At 36.7% G+C, this 20477-nt stretch overlaps 2 protein-coding genes across 4 annotated transcripts in view; one reads left to right on the top strand and one right to left on the bottom strand.

Annotated features, from left to right (window-relative positions):
• The window catches only part of uif (sushi, von Willebrand factor type A, EGF and pentraxin domain-containing protein uif), a 118764-nt gene extending 111278 nt beyond the window's left edge, over nt 1–7486 (top strand). For 2 of the 3 annotated variants that reach the window (XM_034973973.2, XM_034973972.2), the window contains 8 exons: nt 747–920; nt 1382–1558; nt 1929–2090; nt 2597–2721; nt 3450–3600; nt 4946–5144; nt 5350–5675; nt 6081–7486. In XM_034973973.2, the coding sequence (XP_034829864.1) occupies nt 747–920; nt 1382–1558; nt 1929–2090; nt 2597–2721; nt 3450–3600; nt 4946–5144; nt 5350–5675; nt 6081–6112 (1346 nt within the window). In that variant the 3' untranslated portion in view covers nt 6113–7486. The remainder of the gene's footprint in view (nt 1–746; nt 921–1381; nt 1559–1928; nt 2091–2596; nt 2722–3449; nt 3601–4945; nt 5145–5349; nt 5676–6080) is intronic. The other variant, XM_069502084.1, reaches the window with a different exon arrangement.
• A 762-nt stretch (nt 7487–8248) lies between these two features.
• Nucleotides 8249–18392, bottom strand: LOC117987018 (probable phosphoserine aminotransferase). The gene is made up of 8 exons (XM_034973980.2): nt 18140–18392; nt 17922–18052; nt 13158–13273; nt 12088–12249; nt 10649–10743; nt 9942–10111; nt 9157–9423; nt 8249–8545 (listed from the first exon to the last, which is right to left on the bottom strand). Exons 1-8 carry the CDS (start codon nt 18188–18190, stop codon nt 8440–8442), a joined length of 1098 nt encoding a protein of 365 aa, XP_034829871.1. The 5' UTR covers nt 18191–18392; the 3' UTR covers nt 8249–8439.
• Nucleotides 18393–20477: the final 2085 nt, after the last annotated feature.

Below are 20477 nucleotides of genomic sequence, written 5' to 3'. Positions count from 1 at the left end.
ATCACACGTCACCTATGACGTTCCGTCGATCTCAACGGCAGAGACAACGCTCTACAAAACCGTTATCCTTTTCTAAAGTTCGATGTACAATATTTTCTGCCGGGTACCTACTGTATAAGCTTTTTCCTATTTTATTGGACAGATAATAATTATGTGAGTACATATCTGTCCAACAAAATAGTACTAATAGTGCGGACGTAGTCCATAACGTTAGTCAAATCAGAAAAAGATGCAATTGACACACCCATTTGTAAAGCCCTGTGGTAACTGGTAATACCACGAGCATGACTTTAGCAAGTAGATAGAAATAGCGTGATATCACAAACAACGTCTAATCTTGAGGTAGCCACGATCCACAAAACAGTAAAAACGACGCGTGAAGAACTCTTGGATTAAATTTCAAGCATGTAGCAATAAAATCTTTTTATGAACTATTTTTAATCCCACAAAATTGAGTATACCGTATTAACAATTTTTTCGGAGATCCAATTACTATTTAACCATTTACTATTTTACTATTGTTACTATTTAACCATTAAAAATAATTTATTGGTAGAATGTATTTAAGGCTCTCAAACTGATATTCTAACTGTATGTCACCTTCAAATCAAATCAAATCAAATTTATTTATTTCATATTGGACATCATGGTGCCATTTATGATAAGACAAGACTCTTCCAAGTCAAGACTGATGCATTCTCATGAATAAATTATTATCTATTTTTCACATCCACTTTTCATTACAGTGTCTTGCGCTGTGGGTACCTACCTTGATGCGGCAAGCGACTCCTGCAAACCTTGTCCTACTGGTACTTACCAATCTGAAGCCGGTCAATTACAATGCACGCCTTGTCCAGCTATCGCGGGACAGTTAGGAGTTACGCAAGCCTCTGGTGCCAGAAGCGCAGCTGATTGCAAAGGTGAGCTATATAGATAAAATACGTCACATTTTTTTAAAAGGGTAACACAAATTTACCCATTTTGAAGACCAAAAAATTTTATAAAGGTCTGAACTAATACAAAGTAAAACGATCACACGACAGATCGACTCACTGAATGCGAATGTGTGTTGTAATTCAGGGAATCGTACGAAGTACGTCTCCTTGAAGTGTGACAGCGATGCCTTTATTTTATAGGTACCTAAGTAGTTCCTTGAATTACTAAGTTTTACTAAGTTACAACTTTTAGGAGAAATTTCCGTTGCGCGTCGTGCCTGATTTTTGATCTCTGGTGCAATTGATCTCAAATCACATTTCAAACTACACCCCAACTGTTGTTTGAAATGGGACCTCAAGGAAAAATCATAAATATTATTTTCAACAATTTATACCGATCATTTGAAAACAATTTATTATAACAAGGGAAATTTTCAACAATTCAGAAAGGTGTGCTGCTGGCAAGTACTACGATGCTGAGGCGGATCTGTGCAGACCTTGTGGTCACGGCTCATACCAACCACGAGAAGGTGCATTCTCTTGCATCGCCTGTCCAAGGGGGCAAACGACACGCGCCACCGAAGCGGTATCCGCCGCTGAATGCAGAGATGACTGTCCATCAGGTAAAATTATGTCACTTAAGGCCAACCTTCCACTTCCATATAGGAAACTTGGCTAGATTTTCCACGTTGCTCTAATGCTTGTCAGTAAACTACGCAAATCTTGCAATTTTTTTAGATATACGGTCTACGCAAATGTCTTCGCCAAGTTTTCTTTCGATATGCGTTTTAAGTTTATGTTATACCTATTAGAAGTTAGAACCGATAACTCCTTGATGAAGATAAATATAATATGATCCATGCACGGTTACCATTTTACATGGAATTGAGGTTCCCAGTCCCCAAGTTATGCGAGTGTAACACCGTTAGTTTCTCAACTCTGGGTCGCTATTGAGAATTTCTTGTGTTAATAAAAACATGAATCGTATTCAAGGCGAGCAACTGAGCAGCGATGGGGGTTGTGAGCCGTGCCCTCGAGGCACTTGGCGAGCTACAGGATCCGGCGCGTCCTGCGCACCCTGCCCGCCCGGCACCACCACTCCCAATCCTGGAGCCGCATCACCTGACCAATGCTCATTACCAGTCTGCAAGCCAGGTAAGCCTATCAAGCCACAAAAATTAGGCTTGTTGCCAAAAATCTATAGTTAGCGCTTGACCACAATCTTACTAGATGGACAGTGAGGACCGTATCCTAACAACGTATATCACTGACATCTATTGTACCTACGGTTAGATGTCGGTGACGTATATCCTTTCTGGTATATTACAGGATTTATACCATTAGGATGGCAGTTCCTAGTTCCTACCCCTATGAGTTTCTACGCGCATCACACAACCTACTGGAAAATTGCTTGACGATTAAGTTTTTTGGCTTTCCCAGTACGCTGGAAGCTTGCTACTACCGGAGACTCCCACAAGACAGAATTTAAAGTTGTAACTGTGAGGTTTACGCTTGACTTCATTCATACCTGATGATAAATAATAACGATGCTCGCTTACTCACCTAGAACCTCTTTTATGGAAAACACGTAATCTATCGAAAGGGACACTAGGTCTTTAAAAGCACATAAGGAAAGTTGTTTCAAAAAATTATATTTTTAGGTTCTTATCTCAACGTGACCCTCAACATCTGCATACAATGCAGGAAGGGAACATACCAGTCGGAAACGCAACAATCGCTATGTATTCCATGCCCTATTAACACCAGTACAAGAGGACCTGGAGCTGTGAGTATTATAGTAAACGACAGGTCGAGATGACAATCGGGGCGTCCCCCCGCCTCATACCCCGATTGTCATCTCGACCTGTCGCAGACTATACCTACTTATTGAATAGAAAATTAGAAGCACAAGAATTTAAATTGTTACAATAATTGACTTTACGGTCCAAGTTGTAATTTCAACGAACTAGGTAGAGAATCAAGATTCTCTTTAATCTTGAATGAAGATTAATATTAGGCTTGTTGGCTACAAAATTACAATTAGGTACCTACTAACTACGTAGGTACCTAATCTTGCTTTGTTACGAAGTTTGGGAACCCGGTTCAAACTGAAATTGTAACTTTAGGGTCAACAAGTTGGCACGCAATTTCTATAACTTCCTTGAACTGTAGAATGTTGTTATTGCTTACTGGAGAATGAAGTAGTGGGTACTTTATATTATAATAATGGACGTGTACATATCCTAGCTGCAATAGTACATATCAGACAATTGCGTTGGCAACGCTGATCCATGTCGTTAACTGATGTCATGGGTATTCGTCGTGCCTCTGAGAGCACATAAGTCCAAGTCATGATTATTGCACATCTGATCTAAGAATAGAAACCACGTTATGTACTCTCAGCCGAGTCGTATGCGGAAGGGTAAGCCCAAACTTGTGAGCTTATTTTAGCGTGGACAGGCCGGTCACGAAGCAAAAACGAAACAGATTTATAATGAAGCCGTTTGTTTTCAGGTATCTGAATCAGACTGCACAAATCCATGTGAGATGAGTGGCCCCAACATGCACTGCGATACCAACGCCTATTGCCTTCTCATCCCTGAAACTAGCGAATTCAAGTGTCAGTGTAAACCTGGTTTCAACGGCACTGGAGAAGTTTGTATAGGTAAGAAATTCTAATAGTATATCAATCACTACTTCTCTTCCAAATGATTAGGTACATCGACAAAAGATTCGAACAAACAAACACACACACTTTCTGATTTATAATATGGGTAGTGATTAGTATGGATATATTATTATGGATTGAAAAATGGAGGCGTAAATAAGTTAGGCGTCTACTTTGCAACCGATTTCAACAAAATATGAATAAATAGCCCTGCTTTATACCTACATTATAATATTATGTAGAAACGAACATAGACGACGAGTACTCTATATTATGCCAGGAGATCAAAGTTTTACTATGGGATTTGTACAAGCAAACATCCGACGAATTCGCAAACAAAAGCGAGTATTAAAATAATATGTATTCATAACATTCCAGTAATTTTATGTACAAAAATTGATACCGTCAATTAATATCTCATCGAGGATAAATAATTAGGTCGCTAGTAGCGACCTAATTATTTAATAATAATATTTAAATTTTATAATTATTTAATAGTAGTGTAAAGTAGCGACTCGCTACTTTACACGATTTTAATATTAAAAATTACTGATTCAACATTGCCCAAATGCAAATACGCATAATGAATATTTATATGATTTGGTTAAATTTGCACTGCTTTTATATGTTTAATGTTGTTTTGGTATTCATTCCGTGACTGTATTGTGATGTTGGCGATCACTGCAAATAGCCATAACAATATAAATAATTTAACGCTAATTAGTAAACGTTGAATATTAATAATAATTGTTATTACCTACAATCAGACAAAATTCATTGGTCTGAAAGAGGATTACGTAACAATAGGTTAGGTCGAAAATCGAAATGTTATATTGAACAATTATTATTTCGCTTAGGCGCGACTGGTCTATCAATGAATTTTGGAACATATGCGAATTGAATCATATTGACGAATTGGACCATTTGCAAATCAGACTAATCGAGGATTGAACAAATTGTGAATCAAGTAAAATTTGGACCAATTGGACGAAATAACAATTTTATCAATCGCACCTAAGCGATAGATTATGTTTAAAGATTAGTAAAAGAGCCTAGTATATTGTACCATTATACCATTTTCAAAGTTTTGTATATTTGGTTATTTTTACTAATCCTTTCTTCTCGTGCGTTAGTTGATTTTATGGTTCAACACAATTTTTTTTAAAGAAAAGTTTATCAATTCTCCTTTTTTGCCCTCCAACTAAGCGTAAAACTTGTGCTAGGAGTCGGTACGACAGTAGTGCAACGGGCGGGGTTTGAACCACCGACCTTTCTGATTTCAGTCCGCTCCTTTAACCGTTGAGCTATTGAGGCTCAAAATGGTTTGGTTATGATATTTCAGACGTATGCCTGGGCTTCTGTGAGAATGGCGGCGAGTGTGTGAAGGACCAGAGAGGAGAGCCGACCTGCAGGTGTGCAGGTTCGTTCACTGGCCGTCACTGCAAAGACAAGAGCGAGTTCGCATACATCGCCAGTGGTGTCGCCGGCGGCGTCATCTTCATCATATTCCTTGTGCTGCTTGTTTGGATGATTTGTGCCAGGTTTGTTTTCATTAAAATTATCATTCTCTTTACTTTACCTTGACGCAGGCTTTGATTAAGTCAAGTAGAAAGTTTTTACGGACTGCGGGCCCTTTGGAAGCACTGGGCCCATAGGCAAATCAGCCGATTTTTTCTTTTGCATTTCGAGTGTCTATAAAATGAACTTCTTTGTAAATCAATTTATTCATCATAATTTTTCACACAGATCGACGAAGAAGAGAGAACCAAAGAAGACGCTTACACCAGCTATAGACCAAAACGGATCACAAGTAAACTTCTACTACGGAGCGCATACGCCATACGCAGAGTCCATTGCGCCGTCCCACCACTCTACCTACGCACATTACTATGACGACGAAGAAGACGGGTGGGAGATGCCCAACTTTTACAACGAAACGTATATGAAAGAGAGTTTGCACAATGGAATGAATGGCAAAATGAATAGTTTAGCGCGGTCAAATGCCAGCATATATGGAACAAAGGAAGATTTATATGACAGATTAAAAAGGCACGCGTACCCTGGTAAGAAAGGTTGGTATTTGGAGCACTTAGAGTAGTGCGCACTTTCATTTCTTTTTTTGCAGCAATTTCACATTCCATAGCTTCTGGTTAGGGCATTTATCTTTGCAATACATGCCATATGGTTTCTAGTTATAAATTACCTATGTAGGTAACTACATCACTTGGCAAAACCTCTTCTATTTTACTTGTACTTGATCTTTTATTTCCTAGCATGGGATTAATCTTTTTCTTTGTCCAGTATTTCGACTTGGTATTTTTCTCTTACGTTCAATAAAAAGCAATACTTAAAACTTGTTGCGTGCGTGAATAGATAAACTGTTTTATATTTTTGTTGTCTTATCCCGCAATAACAACTTGCATGACGATAAGACAATGATGCAACAATACAATATCTTTGTGCCTTTATCGTTTCAGATAAGAGTGACAGCGACAGTGAGGGTCAATAAACATAGAGGAGGACTACGTTTTGTCGCATTCTGGTCAAACTTACGTAATACTTTATCGTATTAGGGTCAACTCTCGGTAATTTTTCAAATAAAATCAATTTAAAATAAAGAATTTACTTTCTTTATGTGAGTAGGTCATCGATGTGTATAGCGATAAGCTCTAACAGTTAAAAAACGCGCTCAAAAAATCAATCTGATTTGCCAGATTATATTTAATCTTATTTAGTCGACAATGGAATGAAAGCCCACACTTTTAGTGTTTTTGGTTGATAATACGAATTTAATCTTCGTGCGTATTCTTGCAAAAAAATCGAGGAAAACACGAAATGAGACGGAATATTGCATTTCATTCATAAGAGACGTTATTATTCACTATTCAAGCGCGTTTTCATATACGCATTTAGAGTGGAATAGACATATCAATATACATCGATGAAGGAGTAGGTAGGTACTATACCGAGAGCTTTAGGTTTTGATAAAACTTTGTACTCTGCTAGCTTTATGATTAGTTATAATTTTTACAAGCACGTGGATTAACACACTCACTGTTTAAAATTGCAGCCCCACCAAATATATTTTGTATGTCACAAATCACTATATCGTAATAGCGAAATTTATAGAATCTTTAGCAATTTAGATTGTCGACCAGAAACAGTGAATGTGTTGATGTTCTGAGATTAAAATGAATCAACGAGGAAAAATGCTCAAAATTTTATATTTAGACAGGGTCTTTATTGATTTCTAATTTCGATAGCAAAAAGGCATTCCAGCAACATTCCATCCATTTTTTTTAATTATAGATAGGTAAGTAAATTTTATAGCAATTCTATGTAAATATGCGTTTTAATTATAATTAAATATTTGTATATTTATGATAGACCTCAGAAAAGTGGTGTTAGTTTTAGTTCTATTGTAATGTTCTATTAGATGTAGGTTCAGACATTGTGCGGACGATGTTTAATTCAATAAAAGTTGTGTTGATATTTTAAGTCAAATGTTTATGTTTTGTATTATAAACTCATAAACCGGACTGTACTTACTGTATTTTATATCAATATTAAATGTAAAAATGTGTGTGGGTGTATATTATGAAAGAATGTAAAGAATGTTTTATATTACGTGAATATAAGGTGAATTTAATTTAATTTAATAAGCATAATAATAGTTTTATACATTGAACAATATTTTTTACAATGATTTTATAGAAGAAAATAAATACAAATACCTTAACCACTGACATAAATTAATAATTGTAAAAATACTCAAGTTTACAACTCGTGGTTTGTACTCCATCACAATGATTACCACATTAGTGATTACGTTAACAATAATAATTATTTTTTTACAAAAAATAAATTAACTTTATATATATAATGAACTCTTTTATTTCAAATTTGTGAAACGATATCGGAGATAATTTATTTAATAAACTATCTCTTACGATATAAGGCAACGGCAACGTGTAATTTTTCAAGTTAAAAAATTTGTCATATTTGTAGGATGTAGGTAGTAAACTATTAGGTAGGTACTTATGTATACCTAGTGTATTATTAGGTGCATGAAACCATGTTGATTGGCCAAATGTATACGATTTACGGATGATTTACGGCAAGTGGCACCACAGATAATAATATTGTAAGTTGAAAAGTTAAGACGTGACGTTGGCGTTGGATTTACATTAGGGACTCTAATCTGACTTCAAGCAAAAGTCAAGAATAGAATAGAAATATTTTTGTTCTAATTTAAACTTTTACAAGTAGGTACTTTTGAATTTCAAATGGGCAAATACATCTTCCACTTGTTCGGAATACCCTACCTACCGTGACGAACCAGCAAAAAACTCGTTAGCTCTTTTTGAAGATTCGATTTACAATATTATGCCGTGAATACAAGGTAATTGCAATTATGCGCGTTGCTAGAGCGAACTGCAAGTCAAATCCAAATTCTGTTTTCATATAAAACTACCTCTCTGCAATTGCATTCCACGTGGGTAAACGACTTGGTAAACGAGGTTATATATAACCTCCCTCTTAGTATGAACCACAGACCAGAATTATCTGTGGTATGAACACATTACCTTAAATTACCAAAAATAAACGGTACCTATCGTGACTAATAAAAAAGAAAACACAAAAGTGATATAAAAATTGTTTATTACAGAAACTTATAATTAGATAATAACAAACGCACGGCACGTTACTTATTCGAAAAAACAGTTAGATATAAAAAATATTATAATAAAAATATAATAGTAATAGAAATTCAAAATACGAGCTTTTATTTTTTTTAAATTCTAGTAATAATACGTAGACCTAGATACTTGTAATTTACTTAGCATGTTTCTTGTAAAATTCTTTCATGTAGGTGGCTAAAGTTTGGACTTCTTCCAACGTGACTGCATTGTATGTTGAAGCACGAATTCCTCCGACGTCCCTAAACAAAATCACCAAATAAGTTTGATCTCATAGAAATTTTGTTAAAGATAAACACGATACCAATCAAATCATTTAACTAGGTTCTTTTCTACCTCTTAATTTGCATTGACCCTGAACATTTTTTTGTTATCTAACGGGCGGGAAATCTTAAGATAACGACGTCCGGTCCAGAGAAAGACATCGAGTTATGTAGAATTTTTACCCTCAATACCCCTCGGTGGGTACCCTAAGCGCATATTGGAAGGCTCCGAGATCTCTTAACGAACACATCGGTGGCCCCAATAGTTTCTACGTCGGAATCTATTTCGTCAATGATCGATAACGTGATTTTCAACGATTAGCGTTTACGCAAAGTCATACGTTCCGACGAACGCCTATGCTGGAGAATGTGAATGGGCTCTCAGACATTGAGGGACTAGAAAATGACTTCTCACGTGCCATTTTAACTCTATGGGTCAACTTTCATGTCAAAAGTACGGTTCACCTTAAGGACTAAAATCGTACTTTTGACATGAAATTTGACACAGAAAGTAAAAACGGCGCGTGAGAAATCATTTTTACGCATTATACTCGTCACTTAGGTAAACTGTTATTGAGTTCTAAAGTTACCTGTGTCCTTTAAGTTGAATTAGGTTTAAGGCTTCAGCACCCTTTAAAAACTCTTTTTCAAGGGCGTCATCGCCGGTTGCAGAGCCAATCCGGAACGGGATATTCATTTTACTTCTTACTTTCTCAGCGACTGGTGCGTAGTAAAATCCATTTGAACCTTTGATAATGTTATAAATTAGAGAAGATTTCTTTGTGGCCAATTCAGCCATTTTGTCTAGACCTCCTTTTCTTTCGATCCATTGCAAAACTCTTCCCATTACTAAAATCCTGAAAATTTCATTAATATTTAACTTTCGTTTCTATACTATCTATAGATAGTATAGAAACGAACTATCTATAGGTAGTAATATTATCTATCCGTATACGGATAGATAATATTATGCCTACTTATATCACTTTAAAAAAAATACTCATACATTAATACTTTGATGAAATAATACTTATAAATTTTACGATCTCATAGATATTGTATTTTTTCAGTATAGGTTTCAAGACTACGTAAGAAAGACAGGTAACTACTTATTTAAAATTAGGTACATACCTACTTATTAGACCATGAAAGCTTATTTTATTTTACTTCAGAACACTGAATTACTTTTGAAATGTTTTTTTAATAAAGAGCAGATTATAGCAAATCTTTAAGGCTTGGGCACGCACAACGCGCGCATAATATTATTTTGTAAACCGCAGCTTCTAGAAATACACCGTTAGAGTTTGTATACGATTTTGCGCCTTGTGTGTGTCCAATCCTTTATCAAAAATGTTATTTCTAAAAGCAAGCTTACGCAAACATAGGTGGCGTGTTGAGAATGGAGTCTGCTTTAGCATTGACAGTCCAATCAAGGATGGAGGGACAGATTGGAAGGGCCTGATTGAGGAGATCCTCCCTTACTATGACAAGGACTACGCCAGCGGTACCGATGTTCTTCTGAGCTCCACCGTAGATCACGCCGAACTACAAAATTATTTTGACTTATTTAACTTACTACTTCAGTTTAGTAATTATTCAAAGCGGGTAATTTTTTAAATACTTATAAATACTTAGTATAGGCAGATGATTAAGTATGTTCTCAGATATCTACAGCCGCGTTCAAACCAATAATAAAGTTTGCATTTTTAAATTTTGATTGAACGTGCAGCATACCGCGCAAATGTTTTCAACGCAATTGATTCTCATCTTATTTCACGTAAAGACATCCACATTGACGAAAATTTTGTGTTTCGATGCAATAATTTTTACTGTGACCCTACGCAAATTTTATTAGTGTGGACAGACATGCCTTAGGAACATTACAACACTTGGCATATCGTCCTTGTATATTGAAAATGTAATGAAGGCACTTATTTTATGATTTATCACCTCTATAAAAAATTGCCTCTTGATTATGTTAAAATAATAATGAGTATAACGTCTCTTTCTTTATATTGCACAATGAAATAAGTATATTATTTTTATAATAATATGTACATAGCTTTAAAAACCAGAAGTTACCTTCGAGACGTCAACTTTCTTGGACATAAAATTTGATGACATGTCAGCCACTAAGGGGACTCCTTTTGTGTCTGGTATAGTATCGAACTCTACACCTGAAATTGTATTGAGTAGGTATAATAGACAGTATCAAAAATTTATTTTCACTCTTTAAACCAACCTAGATTACCCCCCGTTCCCACTTGTCGTTTGTCGTTTATCGCTTGATGTTCCAGTGGCAGTACATTTTGCCACAAAATCGGTTTCCGACAAGTGTGAATAGCTTTATATAAAATGTTCTGCCACTGGAACATCCGATTTAAAATACGGGCCCGACAAACGACAAGTGGGAACGAGGGGTTAGTCATTAATTTCTCATAGTAACATTGTAATAATATAATGTTACTATGTTGTTGTGCCTATTTACAACTCTCGCACTGCCCAGGGTCGTTGGTGGAGATCTGCTTATAGCGATAAGTGCTTCCCTGTCCACTTTTTATTTGTTTTTCTCTTTATTGTTACAACTATCTAATACTAATCTAAATATATAAAAGGAAAAGGTGACTGACTGACTGACTGACTGATCTATCAACGCACAACTCAAACTTCTGAACGGATCGGGCTGAAATTTGGCATGCAGATAGCTATTATGATGTAGGCATCCGCTAAGAAAGGATTTTTGAAAATTCCACCCCTAAGAGGGTAAAATAGGGGTTTGAATTTTGTATAGTCCACGCGGACGAAGTCGCGAGCATAAGCTAGTAAATAAATAAAAACTAAACTTGAAGAAATTGTTGACCGCTCTAAGTACCTACCTGATAGCTCTAATAGATAATGATAACAAACTATTATAGGATCTGTGGTGAAAACATGATAAGTAATTTATTTTTACGATAACGATTACGTATTATTAACAATAATGGTTATCGTAAGATAACTTTACATAACTGACTTAACAGGGGTCCCAACTCCTATACTCTTGAATAAATGAACATTATAAGCATGTTATCACCAATTACCTACATGTAGAATGTAGATATGTTATCAAAATAACCACAAATTCAAGCCTTTCGGTTTTTGCCTTTCTTGTGCTAATATAAGACATTGCAACCTGCCTTTCAGGAAAGTACACTAAATTTTTAATGCCCTTAGCGGGTAATGCACTAAACAAACAGACTGGCAAGCAACTAAGTAATTCTATAAGGGTTTCTTTGGAGATAGGGATCTTAAATTCACTTAAATACCTAATTACCAATTAAACTGAATTAAGTAGGTAATTGGTTACTGTAATAAACACATATTCAGATATTTTTATAAAAACGAATATAAAAATACTCCTTTCAATACAAATCACATTTTCAATTAGGTATTTCGCTTTTTACAGGAAAAGTATGTTGTCCTTTTCAGGGTACAAGAAAGCCTTTGAACGATTTTATCGCGAGTACAAAATTGCCACGTACCATGAATCGTCTCATTTGTACAAATGTAAACGTATGAAGCGTTGGGATCAAGATTCCAAGTCGACTGGTCTGGAATATCCACATAGCGATCCGTGGGAGGTAATACCATATTCACTTTGCCGTATTTCTTTGCCTCTTTTGCTGCTTTTGCGGACCATGCTCCTTGAAAATTTAAGGACAGGTAGGTATAATTAAGTAAATTAAAATCTATGTATCTAAACACCACGGTAAGGTAAATTATACAAAATATAGCTCAGTATATTTGTAGCTCATCGAGAGCGCAGATAACATCAATTCTCTTGTCGAGACTCGAGAAAGATTCGATTGTGAATAGCAGTTACGAGTAGCAGATATATTTGCGGGTGAATACTGAATACCCATTTCAATGACAGATAATAACAAAATACATACATCAATATTGTAAGGTCATAATGGTAACAAGATCTTTTCCTTCCTCAACGATGTAAATTAAATACAATGCAAATAATACTTGCAACGCATGTAATAAGTAGGTACCTATACATTATTATAATAAAAACCGTGACGCCTGGGTGTAGGTCTAGATCTAAATGTTACGTTTAGTTGCGCTGTAGGAGCTATACCGTTGGTATAGTGGTTAGCATTTTCAACTGCAGGTGACGAGGTCCTGGGTTCGATTCCCGGGTTGAGCTGAAAAAAATCATTAGGTTTTTGCGTTATGAAATTATCAATAGGTACCTACTAGCCCGGAATGAGGAAGTTGATGGTATGACACCCACGAGGGTGTCATACCACCAACTTGGCACGAGCATCGGAGAGCACGTAAAGCCGTCCTGCGTCTGATCTCTCTCTGGTAGTATCGGATTTCCGTCCCATCGGCCTATGAGTGTGCGGGAATAGAGAGTGCACCTGTGTTTGCGCACACACTTGTGCACAATAAAATTCCTGAAAGGCCGGCATCGCATCGGCAGTTTCTCTGGTGCTGCAATGGTCGGCAGTAATCACTTAACATCAGGTGATCCGCCTGCACGTTTGCCCGTATGTCTATTTTTGAAAAAACCTAGTTATATCAAAGAATATTCAATAAATACCTGTTACTACATAATCAGCCGTTCCGGTTTTAGAGATCAAGTTAAGTGGCACTCCCGCAAACTGGCCCTGCCCGCCGCCGGACAAGAGGAGAATTTTGTAGTTACTCGGGACATCCCTAAAATGAAATGAAGGCGTTTAGGCTATTACCTACTTACATATAAAGAGATTCCGAGACGGTCAAGCGGCTTGACGTCAAGCACGTAGATGTGTTTTTTTTTTAATTTATCACTAACAACTTCCATACATAAAAGACCGCACATTTAAATACATACAATAAACAGTATGGTTGTCAATTACAGGTGAAACTTTACTTATAAACTAACATGCACTAACTTAACAGATTAAGAGTACAGATTAACTTAATAACAGACAGACTTAATAATGTACAGAGTAACTTGACAGATTAACAGTAGGTAAAAATAAAATAGTTAAATATGTACCTACAGGAATTTAAATTTAAGTGTTTTGCTTGATCAATCTGCTCGATGCGCACTTGATGCGCCCATCAAGCGGCTTGATCAAGCAAATGGTACTTTTCTCATTTCTCGAAGTTCGAACACAGTCCGAGCGTCTCGTCTAGCAAAATTATAAAATCGCATCAACACGCGTCAAGCACGTAAATGCTTGACTTTGTAAACGGTCAAAATGCTTGGCTCAAGCAAAAATCTATACGTGCTTTTTGAAAATTTGAATTTTAAAACAAATTGTAGGGCGATTACGTAAAACCTGCATCAATCATTATTACAATCTCAATTGTTGTGATTGGCTGAATTTGTGCTATTCTTGTTGCAACAATGCATTGTAGCCAATAGTGAACGAGCGTAAACCAATCAAAGGTGGTTGCGATCGTGACATTGTAGCTAATCAGTCTACCGCAATCGCGCAGCAGGAGATCTCTTACTGACATCGAGTAAAAAAATCAGTCAAGTGCGAGTCGGACTAGCACACAAAGGGTTTTGTACCATCGTACAAGTACCCGGACAGTGGAGCCTTTGTATAATAGGATCCCGTCGGCAATGGCGTGCAACTCATAGAGGCATAAAAGCGCTCCTTACCCAAGAAATAGTTAACTCAGTTGAAATTGCTCAATGCTCATTATCCTTTGGCTTGCTTACCTAACTAATGCTTACCCTGGCTTTAAACCCTATGCACGCCACTGCCCGTTGGCACCCTTCGAGTACGGAACCCTATAAATTACTATTGTCACCTCACTATTATTATCGTATTTGGTAATAATATAATTATTTATGAAGTAAATACCTAATGATTTCACGTAATTAAGTGTGAAGTATAAGATAATAAGTAGGTAGATATTACTATTATGATGATATATATGATTTTATTTAAGCGTCTAATGAGGATGTCCATGAAGTCCTCCTTAAAATGTTTATCTAAATTATATAAAAGTAAAAGGTGACTGACTGACTGATAGACTGACTGACTGATCTATCAACGCATAGCTCAAACTACTGGACGGAATGGGCTGAAATTGGCATGCAGATAGCTATTATGGCGTAGACATCCGCTAAGAAAGGATTTTTGAAAATTCAACCCCTAAGGAGGTATAGGGGTTTAAAATTTGTCCACGCAGATGAAGTCGCGACCTTAAGCTAGTATTTAAATAACAAATTGTTAATCTATCGTGTCATTTCTTTATCGTAAAGTGACAAAAAATAAATATAGATTTTTAAAGATATTTATATGTATTTAGATAAAGTAAGCGACAGGTCCAGGACCAGGTTGAGGTGGCAATCGGGGAGGGAACGCCCCGCATACCCGCACTGCCCCCGCACTAACCCGGTGCGGGCGAGCGCAGATGACGTGCGGGTGTGCGGGGCGTCTCCTCGCCTCATACCCCGAGTGCCATCTCAACCTGTCGCGTACTATATCTTGTAACTAGGTACTAAGTATTTCAGAATTACACCCGCACTTCATTGATAAGAATAATTTAATCGGTCAAATTCTCTCGATAGGAGGTAGGTATACAAATTACAATCATGTCATCGTTCTTACGGCGGCGTTGAATTAATCTGCATAAAATATAAAGATTAATAATTTGAATTTTGAGCCAGAATAATAAGTTAGAGCAATTTAATAACTAGATCTAAAAACTTATCCATGATTACGATTATAGTAGGTAATCATGATATGAGCGATAATAGTTATAACGCGTATTAACCGACTTCCAAAAAAGAGGTGGTTCTCAATTCAGCCCTTTTTTATGTATTACCTTATACCTACACCCATTTTTGCATCCGAACATTATTGAATTCCAAGTTCCAACTCTTCAATCCTGATGCTGCAAAGTACTCAACTCGTAAGCCGTGTGCATTTGGAAAGTTTTGCTGGTGAATTGATATTTCAGATGAAGCAATAACTGTTTGCACTAAAAAGCTTAAAATAAAAATATTTTTTACTTTGTAGTGGCTTTGGAAGTCGGTTTTTTAATATATTTTTTATGTGTCAAATTTTATGTCAAATGTAGGGAAAGCAGGTAGGATTCGTACAGAGGGAGCATTCGTACAACAGTCATATCTACACTATGCTACATAGTGACGCGTTTGTGTTTTTGTATATGTGAGGCCCGCTCATATTCATAGGCTCACAGCTAAGTGCAGTGGCTGTAAAACAGTCCGTTTTTTTAGAATAAGTCATAACGTGTTTTCACACCGCGAAAATAATTTTTCGACTCATCTTTGACGACATTAATTCGTAATAAGCTTGGCTCAAATTGTTAAAGTAACATATAATAGTCTTTGGATAAGTGCCTTAGATTCATGTGTAAACATTAATTTTGGGATAACCTTCACCGTTATTTATATTTTAAATTTATTGTTTGATTTTTTTGGTTGGGGTACCTTCGTGCAGTTAGGAGTGGGGTGGATTCGTACTTTACGAATGCACCCCGCGTGAGTTCAGATCGTTTTTGCACTAACTGGGTTATGGGATTCCAATTCTAAACCACTCCCAGATGATAACATGCAACAAATAGTGGTGGTGCCTAGACTAGCAGAGTAGAACTAGAGTGAAGAAACTTTCGGTTTGATCCTGAAATCGACATCTGCTAAATATTAGGCTAGGGGTGTCGTTAAATCAAAAATACCTAGTAGTTTCATAGCCTACCGAGCGTCAAATATAGGCGACATTTGACGCCTGCCAGTGTGGGTGAAACCTCGATGTTTTCTTTCTTCGAAGTTTCATGCCTGTCGTGAGCTGCGCTATAAGTCAAATTAGCAACTTCTTATCAAACGTCAAAACGCTGGCTTAGTACATATGGCAGCTTGTATAAAAGATATACATAGATATGGCGTCATAAACATTTGACGTACCTACTCTTTATATTTAAATCAACAACTTTAGAATCAGTTTTGAATGGTTAAAACTTACAATGGACGTGGATTTCACGAAATTTGGAAGACCCTCTGTTTAATAATAATTACTAAGAAATCGTTTATTTTTGACATAGGCGCTATCCCAATTCAACTCCCAAAGAAATAGCTCTTACTCAACAAGATCTATCATCAAGATTGCCACCTCCATCACCATCTACATCAACTGTGGGATGGTGACGCCAGAAATTATGCAACCAGAAAGGTGACTCCAGAAAGGTGCATTCTCATTCACTTTAGGCTAAGGTTTACCTTAGCCTAAAGTGCATGCACCTAAAAAGACACAAAGAAAGGAAAAGTATTAGAAAAATTAAGGATATAACATATAATCCCGAAAAAAATAGACTGATAGAAAAGGAAAGAGCAAAAAAGATGAAAAAAGGAGAACAAGAGAGAAAACAGAAGGCTAAAGAGATGAAACGCGAGTTACTATAACGGTAAATTAGAATGTTGATTAATGAATGACTTAAATTGTAATAAATTGTTTGTAAACACCATATTGTTAATTATTACTATATTTAAGGTTGATTGTGTGTTAATTTTGATAGCAATAAATGTTTAATTTCATATAAAATAGCCTTTTTAATTCCTGTGTACGAAAGCTCCCCACTATGTACGAATGTACCCTAGTCGATGTACGAAGCTACCTCGCGTGTGGGGTGCTTTCGTACGATTTCCATTTTTTGGGAAATTCATCATAGCTTTGTCATCTTACTTAGCATCAACACTGAACTACACTATAATTAAAGCCAGATAACTAGGTAATCCAGCAGCGTTGAAATTATTTTGAAATATTTATTAGTTTTGTTTTTACATGACCTAGAGTAAAAAGTGTACGAATCCTACCTGCTTTCCCCTACGATTTTGGTCCTTATTTTAAAGGTGAACCGTACTTTTCATATGACAGTTGAACCATAGAGTTAAAATGGCGCGTGAGGAGTCATTTTGTACGGACTATACCATATAACTTTTATATTATTAGACTACGAAACTTTCGACTTATTTCTGTTTATTCGAATACCTACAAAAACAGATAAAAATTATTATCAAGTCCCAACGTAAGTTCTTTAAACCCATTGACCTTCAATAAAAAAATAGTATAACTTAATAGGTTACTACTAAAAAATAGTATAACTACATTAGGCATCTCACTAATCACCTATCTTCGCTAATTATGTACCTAGGTACCTAAGTATCAAAATAAAGTGAAGTCCAGTTTGTTTAATGATATTGAAATTGAAATAAGTAGGTACCTACCTACCTAATCCTATTTGTAACCCAAGATCACAATATTATAAGGAAACTACCTTGTATTTAGGTGGGAGTGAAGTTAATAATTATAAAAACTAAGAATAACTTGCATTAGTAACTTACATTAACCTCCTGACAACATCTTGAACTTCTTTATTCAACTTGAAATAAGTCTGAGACCGGTGACTTGTCTCCAATAAGCTGATTCCTGTTCCATCGAAGTTTGTAAATTCATCCTTTAGTATGTCATACACCTAAAGTTCAATCACTGTCTTTATAAATATGAACTCCAAAAGTATTTAACAAAAATTGTATTTTTCTTGTAAGATTAGTGAACTTACCTCTTCTGGCAATTTGGCCGGTCCAGCTCCGAAATTATGTATTTTGCCCATGATCTCCTTAAGTATATTTGTAAAATCGATGGACACAAGTGCGCGAACTAAGTTATCGACCTCAACTGGTTTGTCGGCTGTACCTACGTCGTTTGGCGTTTCGCGTTTGATAACTCGTGAGTCGCGACTCGGTATAAATTATCTCGATTCGTAAATCGTAGCTCGTTCTTAAAGAGAATAGACTGTACCGTGTGCGATTGTGCCGTGTGCGTTATGACGTTGCTATTATGATTTATGAATACAATAATTTTATTATTACATAATCCAAATTTAGTGTCGGGCACACAATCTATCTATCTATCTATCTATCTATCAGTAGGTACATACAAAACACTAGTCCTGTCTCACTGACTGATATCTAGGTACTAAGTATAAACGCACAGCCTAAAACCTAAAATTTTGATAATAGGGTCCATATGACCTCCATATGAAACGTATTTATGATGAGCGATGGCTCTCAATAAGAACATAGATACCTGTTTTTGGAAATTTCAATAATGAAGGTGAGCTGAATAGTGGAGGAAAAGCCGTTATTTTTAAGTTATAGTTAAGTGCATTTTCATGTTTCCAATTAAAAAAAAACTTTTTCGTACTATTTCCAATGGAGCCCAGACCACTGAATAGATGTCCAGTACCTCGCAAGCTCCTGCGATCACCCTCACCAGCGCAAACGCAGCTCACAGGTAAAGATGGCCGAGATGAAGACGATGCGATCATTAGGTTCCGGACTCGACGACATCACGCGCACGGTGTTGTGCCTATCGCCCACAGCCTGGAGGCCCTGGAGGCCTGGACCCAACGCCCGACCAAGAGCATGAGGCCCTAAGCCATATATAAGCCTAAGCTATAGTTATATAGTGCGGGTGACCTGCGGGTGTGCACTGTGCAGGGCGTCCCCCCACCTCATACCCGCGCGCCACATCCAGGCAAAGAGGCTATACATACCTCGAACCCCGTACCCCGCTACCTATCAGGGGAGTTCAGAAGTTCTTGCTTGGGGAATTGGTATTAACAAGTTGTACCTCCTTATGATTTTTTTAAAACCAATCAAGGGCTAGTCGGACCACAGATCACTAGAGTCCAGACGTACGTAGGGTAGGTACTAGGTAGGTAGGTACATACTACCTACATACAGCCGCCATGGCCGCCATTTTATTTTCAAAAATCAAGCTATTCACTCGGGGGGCGGGACGATGCACGATGTGCTAGGATTCTAACCGCGGTACCCCAAACATTCAATCTATTTAGGCATTTAAAGTTATGGTGGATTGTGGAATAAAAACACTCACAAGTAGTCCGTGTCCATACAAAATGAGTCCTCACGCGCCATTTTACACAAAAAGTTAAAATGGCGCGTTAAAAGTTAAATTTGGTTAAATTTTACGAGTTATACATGATACCAAAGAGTATAAAATTATATATACTTTCTACGTTCTCGGTCGGCATAAACGTACACAACTGCGCGATTACGGTAGAATGACAGCTACAATGTCACGGTCGCAATCACTTCCGATTGGTTGACACTCGCTCACTATGTTGATGCAACAAGAATAGCACAAATTCAGCGAATCACAACAATTGAGATTGTAGGTAATAATGATTGATGCAAGTTTTACATGGGTTTTACGAAATCGCCCTACAAGAGTCAAAGAGTATAGAACATGACCTCGTCGGTGACATGGGTGAACTGTGCACCCAGTGTTTCCCCTTTTAGGGATTTCGCCCTTTTTTGAGGGAAAACGTCTAACATTACGTATAACTCTTTCAATGGCACAATAAAGTGCAATACAGCTCACACGTCAGGTCTGCGGTCTAAAATTTAATAAAAGCTTTTAGGTAAAAATGTAAGTAATGTAAACTGACCCCTTAAAATTTGGAATTATAGATTTGTTTACAGTTTGTAATCTCTACTTAGTATAAATTAATATTGTCTGTTACCGCTGTCTGTATATTTGAACTCGTAGATTTTTCAAACTACGCTACGGATTTTAATGCGGTTTTCACCATTAGATCGAGTGTTTCAAGAGGAAGATTTCTATAGTTTTAATATTGTTTTGTGTTAACTTGTTTTTTAATTAATTGTTCTTAACACCCGTGCGATGCCGCGGCGGGTTGCTAGTATAATAATAATAAGCCTTGCACCTTGCGTGCCACATCATAAGGGAATTTTAAGAATAATAATTTTCTACAGAAACTTGGGAAAAACCAAAATCGTAAGTCGAAACATTGAATTACCCACAGACTATGTAGGTAAGGTACTCTTGAAGTAGGTACCTCTTGTCGCTCA

This window comes from Maniola hyperantus, chromosome 12 (assembly GCF_902806685.2).
Source record: "Maniola hyperantus chromosome 12, iAphHyp1.2, whole genome shotgun sequence".
Lineage (NCBI taxonomy): Eukaryota > Metazoa > Arthropoda > Insecta > Lepidoptera > Nymphalidae > Maniola > Maniola hyperantus.
Note: the sequence above shows the minus strand (reverse complement) of the source record. Positions and strands in the feature narration are given on the sequence as shown.